Raw genomic sequence first — 12,185 nt, 5'->3', positions numbered from 1 at the left:
ACCTTCAAAAGGATACTAGTCAAAATTGAAATTTGAACTCATGACCTGGGTTCGTTAATCTGAGGTTTAAGACCCATACAAGCCTTTAGGTAACCTTTAAAACTACTCAGAACTCGAACTCACAACCTGTGTTAATTAATCTGTGATCGGGACCATAGGATGGTGGTCTTCTTGACCTCAGGGTAACCTTTCAAAAAACAACCCATCCCTTCATGATTTACATTAAGGTGTGCAAGCAATTGAATGTCTCAAGTGATCTGTCGATGACAAGAAAAACCACATTCAGTTGAATGGAAGGTGAGCCAACTATGTACCACCATTTATCCAGTCAAAAGTTTGGCAGGCCGCATGTACAGCAAGTAATGCCTTCTTAGCTGAGGAAGTCACTCATATGCTGAGAAAGTACTGTCAAAAACAATTTCAAGAACAAACTCTGGAAGCATAAGCCTCCCATCAATTTAGCAACCCCCTGGCTGGGTAGTAACAGTCTTTGATACAACCACACTGGATAATTACCAGCCATATAGAGAACACTACAAAACCTACAAATACAAAGCCTAAGCTTTGGGCTTTGATGACAAGCCAGTCTCCACTTTCTTTATTTCGAAAATTAGCATTCTCCACATTTTCATTACAAACATTTCCGCTTCGTCATCCAAAATGGTTGTTAGAAGCTCAAGCATGTTGGCAGCACCTGTATGCTTTCTGGTGTTTGACACAATAAAATCAACTAGCGTGTCCTCTTCCTCCCCTAGGAACTCCGTAATCTTTTTCTGGATCCAAGGTCTCATCCTTTCATGCAGCTCATGCTGAAAAGCAAAAAAGCAAATGGAAATTAGACAAAACATTAAAAAACAGTAAAGGCGCTACAATTGATGTACTTACAGTCTCTCTCTCTCTCTCTGGGGCAGCACACTCTTAGAATGCCAAGCTTATGCCGCCAACCATGTTGTCACAATTAGGATTATCCACTGATTAACTATTAACATTTCTTTTTAATAAGAAAAGTTATATTACTTTCTCTAAAATCCATAGATTTGGCACTCGACTCAAATGGTACTATTTGCGGAGTCTGTGTGCGACTCTAGACACAAGAAGTATCGTTCTCGGGGCCTAGGTAACGAGTCACAAGTGGTAGTATTCCCGTGCTCATTTGGACTTGCTAGATCACATTGGTACACTATTCCTAGATCTATGCCAAGTAGAAGACCAACAAGTGGTAAGATTCCTAGATCATTGGGTCAAGTGGTACAATTCCCAAACCCTATGGTGTTACAAGAGCTCGTGGATGTACAGGCCATAGTCGCACGAAACGAGAAAACGGCACCCCGAAACGTGGAAACGCCGTTTCCCCATGTCGACTTCACGGAAACGGCCAGAGACGGGGGAGATGGGGTTGCTGTCCACGTGGCATATTTTTGTGCCCAAAAAAAATTTCCCTAAGGTTAGCTGCCCACGTGGCATCTAAAAAAACAAAAAAAATAACATTAGCTGGCCCACCCGTAACGCGTGCGATGGCCCGTTGAGAAAAACATCGTGTGTTGATGGTCCGTTGAGAAAAATGACGTGTGCTGATGGCCCTTCGCTTCCTGCCCGTTGCACTCCTTACAAAGCTAGTTGCCTCCATGGCCACCTTGGCTTCTTGAACCACGTCTACTTATCACCACACCATATAAGCTGTAGTACAGTGCTTGTTTTGTACAGTGTACTTGTACACAAGTCCCTAGAGCTGAGATTCAAGTCCCAAAGCTCTAGCACATTCCTCTCTCCCTCCCCCCTTTCTCTCTTTCCCCCCTTCTCTCTCTTTCCGTGCGGAGCAAGGCTGAAGTCGGAGCACGGCACTTCTCAACTTGGTCCTCCACAATCAATAAATTTTAATCAGTAAGTGTTTTTTTTTTATAAATTTGTAAATGGACCTTGTTTTTTTTAATTATCATTGACTTTTTTTAAAATAGATGGGAAGCATCTTAATTAAATTGCACCTTTTTTTATAATATAACAAGTCCTTTTTCAATTAATCTCTTCTTCTTATTATGCTGCATTCAATAGTTTGCACTAATGACATTCTATGAGCGGTGTTGTGGTTGTCGTTCATGCATGGCTGAGCGACAATACATCGAGATAGCTCATTGTCGATGCCCTTTGCCTCTTCAAGAGAGCCTGACATTGCAAGAGGCAATCTCTAAGAGGGCTCAACGATGTCATTGCCCTCCCAGGTGGTTTTGGGAAGATGAAGATTGCTTGCTATTGCAAATGCCCCTACCCTTGCCGCCTTTGTTTGTAATCCCCTCCCCTCACTTTCTTTCCGCCCCCCTTTGTTCTCCCCCTCCCCCACCGTTCCTCGCTCCGCCGTTTGTGCAGCTCGGTTCCTGCAGGGCTTTCCGTTTACGCTTCGCCTTCGACAAAGCTTCAGACACTGATGGAGGCTCCTCCCGCCCCACTTCAGAGGGACTCTTCCGCAGCCCCCTCGCCCGCCCCTGAGGATACCCCCATCAGGCTTTCTCTTTCGCCGGAAGAGGAAGCGAGCCTCGCCGCAGAGGTGGAACGCCTCCAGGCACATTCCACCATCTGCCGTATAGTCGGCACTCGCCCCAACAGAGGGGAGATCCGGGATCTTCTCCAGGCCCGCCTTCTCGCAGATGTGGGCAAGATCCTGGACGTTCAGCTACTGGGCCGCGGACACTACCAGATCAAGTTCGAGACAGCCCAGAGTGCAGCCCAGGTCATAGCCATGAGTCCCCTCGACATCAGGGGCACTCGGGCCTTCTTCAGACCTTGGCAGCATGGCTTCGACCCAGCAGCGGTCGAGCAAGGAGAACGCCTTTTTCATGTCACAGTTTGCTTCCCCGGAATCCGCCGCTAGTACCTTCCGCTCCTTTCTAGGATAGGGGCATTGGTGGGCTCGGTGCTTGAGACTGGCCCCACAGCAGCTTCAATGGTGGCTAGAGCAGCTGGCCTGCCTTCAGTCAGGGTTTTGGTTCCTAACATCTCTTCCCTTCCGAAGGTCATTCAGCTACCTAGGATAGGGGGGGGATGGATTGATCAGAGAGTGGAGTTCTCGGGGCTCCCGAACCAGTGCTTTATATGCAGGCAGGTCGGTCACCTGGCCAAGGCCTGCCCTCGCAGGAGACCCCGACCTTCACCACAGCAGCAGGCCCACGATGGCCCGCCCACAGATGCGGCTCGGCAGGCAGCCTCCGGGACACCTGCTCAGCCCACGGAGACCTCGGATTGGCGGCCTAGACAGGGGCGCCGTAGAGGGAGACAGCCACAGCAGCAGGCCCAGAGGCCGATGCAGCAGCAGTCACAGTCTCAGCATCACTGGGTTCCAGTGAGGAACAGCTTTGCTCCCCTCCAGGAGGAGACCCCAGCGCAGACTGAGGATCTGGAGATGCCAGCACCCCCTCCTTCCCCCCCACCCCCCCTCCCCCGTCCCCCCCCCTCCCGCCTCGCTTTTGCCTTCGCCTCCTCCCGTTCCCACTCCGGTTTTGTCAGCGGCTCCTTCCCCACCCCCTTCTCCCCCCCCCTCCCCCTCTGCTCGCCTCAGCTCCCCGGGAGGCCCTGGCAGCACCCTAGCGCTCACCTACTGTCCGGCGGGCACTGAGCACCGACCTTGCTCGAGCTCCGCAAAGGAGACATACCATGCCGATTCGGACTTCACGGATATCTTCTATCCACAGTCGACTGAGTAGGCTCGACGCTCGACAGCGCTCGGAGGCTTTTGACTACTCCTTCACACGGCTTTTTGGAGCGGAGGGCCCCCATGAGCCAGCACCCATCAGAGTGCATGTGGTGATACCTCCGGCCCGAGGGGAGGAGGCACTTGATTCAGCAATGTCCCTCTTTGCGGCACTAGTGACCGGGAGTGGACTCTGGATCTCGCTCTTAGCATTATGAAGACTCAGGCAGTTGAGTTTTCTCACCATGTGAGTGATCTGGAGGTGACAGACGTGATAGGCCGACTCTGCGAGCTGGCTCACTTCTTTGATTCCGGGAGTGCGGATGCCTCCGGGGTTCGCCACTTAGTGGTTCGCATAGTGGCGGACCTAGCACGCGACCCTGGATATGTATGTACACACGAGGTTGCTCTCTCTGAGCGGGAGGCAGTCGCCATGGGAGACAGCCACTGGCGCCTGATCCGAGATTCTTGCAGCACACCGGGTGGGCAGATTCGTAGCCGCTCGGATGGGGACTATTCTCCATCCAAGCCGGTTGCGAAGGCCCGCCGTATGGTTGAGACAGCCTCCACCTCAGCAGGTCATCCATGAGGATCATCTCATGGAACGTACAGGGCCTTGGCGGCGCACACTATGTACGCTATCATGGATGCTTGAGGCAGAAGCTTCAGAGATGCCTGGTTGGGGGCAGTATTGATATTCTGATGATGCGGGAGCACCATTTGAGTGAGAGCAGGATTCGGAGATATGGTTCCGTGATGCCTGGCAGATGGGACACATTTTGGTCTGCAGGGTTTGGCCCCTTGGGTGGGCAGGGAGGAGTATGTATGGTCATTGCAGATGCATGGCGGCAGGCCATTGTGGATCGCGGGGTCATTGTGCCGGGTAGAGCACAGTATGTTATTCTGAGGATGCATGATGAGCTCTTTGGCGTGCTCAATGTCTATGCGCCTAATCATGCTAGTGCCAGAGCAGAGTTCTGGACCCTTGTTACAGATGCATTGCCCGAGGCCGCACATTGGTGTGTCGGACGAGACTTCAACATGCTTGAGGACCCGGCCGATAGGGTGGGAGGCAGTCATGTTACCGTGCACAGCTCCGTTGGCATTCTCGCTGGCACTTCTTTTTCTGACCATGCGCCAGTTATTTTGACACTTGAGGAGGGGACTCGGGAGACCAGCTTGCAGTTGAGGATCCTAGAGAGGATACTTACAGATTCCAGTCTTTCTGAGGACATTGAGAGGATATGGCATGATAGCTAGAGCTCTGACCTGGATGCAGCAGGCCAATGTGCCCAGGGACTCATTGAGCTCAGCTCTTTTTTGCACGCTGTAGCCTTGACACAGCTGGGAGAGACACGAGAGCGGGAGCACCGCTTGAGGCGTAGCCTTGCTTCGCTCCAGCACTTTCAGGAGCAGCAGCCTACATGTGAGTGGGTGGCGTCCCAGCTCAGCCAGGCACGCCAGGAGGTTAGAGAGGCAGAGGAGCAGAGACATGAGTTCTACTATCATCGCCAGTGGACGCAGCTTGGTGATAGAGTGACTGGGGAGTTCTTTGAGATTACCGGACCCCGCCATGCTCGAGCAGCTGTACGCCAGCTCAGGAGAGGACGGCTCGTTAGCCACTGAGCCCGGGGAGATTAGAGCCATTGCCACTGAGTTCTATAGAGACCTACTCTCAGCCGAGCCAGCCACGGAGGCATGTGATGCTTGCAGACAGACTGTGTGGGCCCATGTACAGAGGAGGGTCACAGATCGTATGCGCACAGTTCTGGGTGAGCCTCTTTCAGAGGATGAGCTGGTTGAGGCTTTGAGGGTCCTTCCGCACCATAGTTGCCCTGGGGAGGACGGTTTGACGCCATCATTTTTTATGCGTTATTGGGACATTTTGGGGCCAGGCCTCCGCAGGGGCTTTCAGTATGTTTTGGACACTAGGGTGATGCCACAGAGCTTTTCAGAGGGCTTGATCTTTCTTATCCCCAAGGGGGAGGGAGTGTCTGATGATATTCAGCAGTGGAGACCTATTACGATCCTCAATACTGTCTACAAGGTCTTGGCCAAGGCCTTGAGTTTGAGGATCCAGCCCTTCCTTGGGGAGTTGATTCATGCTACCCAGACAGGATTCGTCAAGGAGCGCAGTATCCTTGACAACATTTTCACCTTCAGGGAGGCGACGGCCCGAGCTAGATTTCTCGACAAGGACCTGGTCGTTATGCTTCTCGACTTTGAGAAGGCATACGATAGAGTCGATTGGGGTTTCCTAGAGGGCACTATGCTTCGCCTGGGTTTTGAGCCAGTCTAGATTCGAGGGGTGGCGGCTCTGTATTCCACAGCTCGTAGCCAGGTGCTGATGGCAGGAGGACGGGGGCCGAGTTTTGAGTTGACCAGATCAGTCCGTCAGGGATGCCCTCTCGCCCCGTTTCTTTTTCTCTTCTTTGCTGAGGCCATGAGTATGTATCTGACAGCAGAGGAGGTTGGTTTGAGAGGACTCCAGCTCCCAGTCCGGGAAGAGGACCTACTCGATTCTGAGTTTGCTGACGACATGGGATTATTTTTGCATGGCCAGGAGGCCAATCTTCAGAGGGCAGAGCAGTCACTACAGGTTTTTGGGGCAGCTTCGGGAGCATTGATCAATTGGTGCAAGACAGTGGCCTTTTGGATCAGTAGCGCTCCCACTCCGGCATGGAGCCCAGACCCGGGTTTTAGATGGATTCCTCCTGGCACAACAGCGTGGTATTTGGGATGCCAGATTGGACTTGATTTGTCACCTGAGCAGCAGATCGCCCCGCTTCTTCTGAGTATTCGGAAGAAGCTTTTGTATTGGAGTACAGCTCGGCTATCCTTTGCTGGGAGGGTGGTGGTGACAAATCAGGTGCTTTTAGCGACCATGTGGTACATCACGTCTTTCTGGATCTTCTCGAGCTCTTGCATCAGCCAGGTACAGAGGCTGATCAAGAACTTTCTTTGGTTTGGGCAGGACGGTCAGCCGGCCCGGGCTAAGGTTGCTTGGGCAGTTATTACTCTTCCGCTGGCCTAGGCGGGCTTGGGCATTATAGATCCAGTTGATCAGAGTAGAGCCTTATTGGGGAAGCTTATTGTTCGGGGGCTGCTTCCAGGCGATAAGCCTTGGAAGGAGCTTCTTTTTCAACAACTGCACGCTAGGGCTCCTCTAGCAGGGGGCACTTGGGCACCAGAGATACGATGGATCTTCATAGAGATGAAGAGGACAGGCCTCAGTAGAGGATGGGAGGACAGATTTGCCTTGAGCATCCTGCGAGCTTGGGAGCTGCTGAGACCAGGGCTTTCTCAGAGACCTTGTGTGATGAGGAGCGGGCCAGACAGCCGCTCATCTGGAGCCCCGTGGTACGCACTGAGCAGGGTCATATGCTGGGTTCTCGGCCTCGTCCAGCCTGGGGACCATTGGCGGCAGGCCCAGCACGCAGTTTTGGAGACTAGCAGGCCTTTTGCAGTCTCCCAGTGGAGGTCCAGGTGGAGAGGCTGAGTCACTTCACAGAGGGGCTGATTATGCGGGATGACATTCAAGAGGCACTCACTGAGGAGTGGTTCACGCCTTTCGAGCCAGCGGCCCCACGGTGGATGGGAGCCTTTACACAATTGGAGATCCTGATTGCTGTCAAAGCTTGCACTGAGGATGGTAGATGCCTCTACTATGAGATCCAGGATGAGGGCAGACTTCAGAGAGTGCAGGCGGAGTCGCCTTTGGTTGCAGAGTGCATCTTTCAGAGGATACGGGTAGTGGCCGCCGCTTCCTGGAAGTGGCATATTGATCCATACCCTGCAGATGTGGACTCTGATTGGCGCATTTGGGCATATGCTGCGCGCCCTTTGGCCCGGCTCCAGTGGGACCCTGGCGGCGAGTACGAGTGGCATGATCCTTATGCGTCCGCCGAGGCCACATAGATTACCTTCTTCCAGCACACTGTTCGGTTGAGGAGGCATATTCTGACTGCGAGGAGGATGGTCTCTCCAGCCGCAGCAAACATTGGGGGCTACAGGGACTCTCACAGGAGTTCCTGGAGGATTTTTGGGCCAGGCTCTGGGCTAGTCGACAGGCACGCAGGATCTCGACTTTTCAGTGGCTGGTTGCCCACAGGGGCTCTGCAGTTGGCACCTGGCTTGTCTATAGTGGTCTTCCGGCGGCCTGTGTTCGATGCGGCCACCCTTTGGAGACACAGAGACACTGCCTATGGGACTGTCCACAGGCGCAGCAAATTTGGCTGAGGATGCTGCGCATTTTGGTCCCCCTCTCCCCAGAGGGCATGTATACGCGGGGTGCCGCTGCTTGGTCGACATTGTCAGGGCCAACTCTGGGATACGAGACGGAGCAGGACAGCTAGGCCATCAAATTCATTAGGGGCCAGCCTCGCCTTGTTCCTTCACCGGACTTCTCGTCCGTCGTCTGGACACAGGAGAGGGATCTACGATTGGAGCTCCTCAGCAGCCTCACCATCTGGTTCACCTGGAGAGCCCGGTGTTTCAGGGCCTTTGAGGGGAGACTGGAGCCACCAGTAGAGACTGTTCGGGGGATTTGGCAGGAGCTAGTCCACACCCTGCGCGGACAGTATGACCGCATCCGGGGCGACTCGCATGCGGCGATCTTGCGGCGCCAGGCCTTCCACACCACTTGGCGCAGCGGCCCCTTCTATACACTACACACGGGAGCCCCCCGCTGGCATTACAGGCCCCACCTGTTTGGCTTCCCCCCCCCCCCTATTGTATGATATAGCTTTCAGTTTTTTGTACTGATCTTTGTACCTTTTTGCACCTAGGGAGAGTCTCCCTAGCTGCCTTGATTGGATCTCTCCTCTGCCTTCTTATGAGCAAGAGAGGTTTTTTTTGTAGCCCAGTGGGCGGTTTTTTAACTAATGAAAGGATCTTTTCTCAAAAAAAAAAAAGATTGCAGAGTATGGATCCACCTACACTCCTCCATCATCAGAGGCATTGAAAACCACCTTACAAGCGAAGGAGAAGGGCACAGTTGCTGTAGTAACAGAGATTGTTAGGTCCTCTTGAGACATATTGCAGATGGCTGGAGCGACACTCGGTCCAAATCCATTCATGGTGTCATATTGCCTATTCCAGAGGGCAATCTTACTTTATCTCATCGCATGATGCATCCGAGACAGGGAAAAGTGCAGAAGCACTCTTCCAAGAGTGGTCAACAGCCGTACAAGCGGTGGGTGAAGAGAAAGTGATCTAGTTTGTAGCTGATGGAGAGAATGCAAACAAGGCAACCGGCAGATTGTTGTGTGACAAGTTTCCTCATATCACATTTTCTGTATGCATGGCGCACTGCCTCAACAATCTTCTCAAGGACATCGGGAAGTTGGACTGGATTGCTCCCATCATGCAAGCCACCCAGATTGTATCGTTCATTTACAGGCACACTTTCTTGCTGGCTGAGTTCAGGAAGAAGACATATAGAGATTTGCGCAAGTATTCAGACACTCGCTTCGGATACAACTTCCTCATGTTGGGGTCCCTTAACAAGTGTTCTAGTGCCCTAAAGTAGTTGATGGTGAGTGATGAATATAAGGCATACATTGTCTGGAACTGTTGTAGGGAAGGCATGTGCGTCAATATTGGAAACCCTCTTTGGTGGGAGTAGGTGAGACACATCATAGCTTTGGGGAAGCCGTTGAGGATGACAGATTCACTTCAGCCATGCATTGGAAAGATTTACTAGGGGATGGACAAGATCCGAACCTCTGGAAGAATTCTCATGGCCGTTGGTTTTCTCTTGCGAGAAACCCTGACCTCGGAGTAATGACCGGAACAACGAGGAACCAAGGGCACAGGTGCAAGCCGAAGGCAAGCGAACAACCCGGCGGGACCTGCGAATGCGGCAAAATGCAAGGATACACGAACCCAGAAACATTTTATTACCAATGGAAAAGTTAAAGCACATCGAGCAAGATGAACAGAAATACCAAGTTTTAAGGAAGCTATGCCAAGATAGATGGGATATTGTTGGGTTTTATGCTGTGTATGCACCCAGAGGAGTGCTAGTGATCATCAGTAGGTTACTGGGGCACTTTTTACTTCAGTTAGTGGAGGTTTTTTCCCCCAGTTTAGTTCAGTTTCACTTATATGCAGTTTATAAGTGTTTTGGTCCACCCGGCACATTTATGGCCGGACATGTGAACACTTATCCTTTAGGGGTCACTATCATGTGGCTTGTACTTGATTTTTTCTATCATTGAAGAATACAGCAGTCGTGTTCACTCCTCCTCCTTGTTTTCCACGCTTGCTTGAACTTGTGTAAACCCTAACCCTAACCCTGTTTGTCTTCAATTGGTATCAGAGCATTGAAGCTCTACACTACCTGCCCGTACACAGCCTGCGCCGCCTTCAGCAGAGCATTGAAGCTCTATATAGCTGCTGCCCGTACAACAGTACCTGCCCGTACAAAGCCTGCGCAGCCTTCAGCAGGTACACTGCAAGTTCCGTACCAGTTCGCCGACTGCGCCATCAGTACAGTACTGCACGTCGCCTTCAGTCGGAGCTTGTGTACCAGTCAGTCTGCACCACCTGCCCGTGCCTAGTCGCCTCCAGTTGGCCTTCAGCCCGTACACCTGTGCGCCGCCTGCATCGCCTTCAACAACGAGTACCAGCCCCGTACAGTAAGCTCAGCCAGAAAATCGCCGCCTGCAGCTGTGCGCCGCCTTCTGTAACGTGGTCGCCTTCAGTCAGGTACTGCATCAGTCAAGCGCCGCCTGCGACTTGCTTCCGTACAGTCAGCGCTATTTGTCACCTGCACAGAGAAATGTGCAGCATTCAGTACTGTGTACCTGGCGACTGCACCTGGCGATTGTACCTTCAGTGCAGCATTCAGTGCTGCGTACCTTGGGACTGTACCTACAGAAATAACACAGTCTACGAATCTGCACACTACAGTCAACTCATACCTATTGAAATCTCAGCTGGTAAGCATTACAAGTATTGAGTTTTGGGCATTTTTATTTTCTCTGTGAAAATATACAGGCACAACAGGCAGATTTTCTAGCAAGAAAATATACAGGTTTTTTTGCACAGTTTGGGTGCAACAAATTTGGGCATTTTTGGGGCATTTTGGCATTGTGTACGCCATTTGCTGCTCTACTCAGTCATTGGTGCATTGAGCTGCACATTCAGAGGATTGAGAGTGCAGGCAGAATTGGGTGAACTGTATTCAGTGGAGTACAGTTGTTATCAGGGTTTTTGCTATTGGGTTTTTTGGTAAACAGGTACAACATTGTGCGTAAAGCATAATGGCAAATCAACAGCAAAGTGATGTATTCACATATTTGTCTAAGGAAGACAAATTGGATGGCACGAACTACTCCTTGTGGAGTTTTATGCTGAAAAATGTGCTCGTGGCAAAAGGTCTTTGGGATTTTGTTAGTGGTGATGAACCACGTCCAGGTCCATTGGCTCCAGAGACTCCTCCCCAAGGGGGTGCTCGTGGACGAGGACAACAGGTACAGGCTCCAGGACAGCCATTGCCTGTTCAGAGAACAAATGCTCAAAAGACATGGGATGCCAGGGATGCACAAGCTTTGTCACTCATTGCATTGTCAGTTCAGAGGTCCATTATACCTCATATTCGTTCAGCTGGCTCTTCACAGAATGCATGGGTGACTTTGGAGCAGATGTATGCTGCTCGTAATGAGGCTAGGATCTCATTTTTGAAAAGAGAGCTGGAAAATCAGAAAATGAATGAAGGAGATGATATGTCTAGCCACTTAAACAAGCTGCAGGATTTGAGAGAGCAACTCATCAATGTGGATGAGATTATTCCTGAGACACAGCTTGTGTCCACCATCTTGCACTCTTTGCCAAGATCTTACTTGGCTCTCCATACCTCTTTGAACCTCAGCATGAGGAATGCTGTTGAACCCCTCAAGTATCAGGAACTTGTTGCTCTCTTACTACAAGAGGAGCAAATGAGGAAGAATATGAATATGAACACAAATGCTGAACAAGCATTTACTACAGGTCAAAAGGGGAAAGGAAAATCTCAGCCAAAGAGTGCAAATCAAAATTCAGGTGATGGTGGTTCTTCACAAGATACCAAGAAAGGTGATGGACAGCCCAAGAAGAAGGGCAAATGTCATTACTGTAAGAAGCCAGGTCACTACATCACGGAATGTAGGAAGAGGATTGCCAAAGAGAAGGCAAAGGAAGCTGGGATGTCTGTTAATGATGCTCCTAAAGCTCCTCCAGAGACTGCTTCTTTTGTTGAGGACATGGATTACTGTTTTTTACATGCAGCTATGATGCCTCTTGGTCTTCACAGGCACTCAGTTTGACAGAGCATGCATGTACTTGGTATTTTGATAGTGGTGCCTCAAAGCATATCACATCTCGCAGGGATTTGTTTAGTCATGTTGGCCCTGCCCCTGTTGGCAAAACTGTTCAGTGTGCCAACAATGCTTCATATCCAGTATGTGGCATTGGGGAGATTCAGCTTACAGCCATTGATGGCTCCATTCTCCGCCTTACAGAT

General features: G+C 51.2%; 1 protein-coding gene across 2 annotated transcripts in view; it reads right to left on the bottom strand.

Moving 5' to 3' along the window:
* Positions 1 to 239: 239 nt before the first annotated feature.
* The window catches only part of LOC147634549 (RNA-binding motif protein 25-like), a 55,821-nt gene continuing 43,875 nt past the window's right edge, over positions 240 to 12,185 (bottom strand). For both annotated transcript variants that reach the window (XM_086803650.1, XM_086803651.1), the window contains exon 9: positions 240 to 809. In XM_086803650.1, coding sequence (XP_086659776.1) covers positions 558 to 809 — 252 coding nt within the window. In that variant the 3' untranslated portion in view covers positions 240 to 557. The remainder of the gene's footprint in view (positions 810 to 12,185) is intronic.

This window comes from Cibotium barometz, chromosome 10, assembly GCF_041138505.1.
Source record: "Cibotium barometz isolate CiBa-2024 chromosome 10, ASM4113850v1, whole genome shotgun sequence".
In the NCBI taxonomy this organism is placed as follows: Eukaryota; Viridiplantae; Streptophyta; class Polypodiopsida; order Cyatheales; family Cibotiaceae; genus Cibotium; species Cibotium barometz.
Note: the sequence above shows the minus strand (reverse complement) of the source record. Positions and strands in the feature narration are given on the sequence as shown.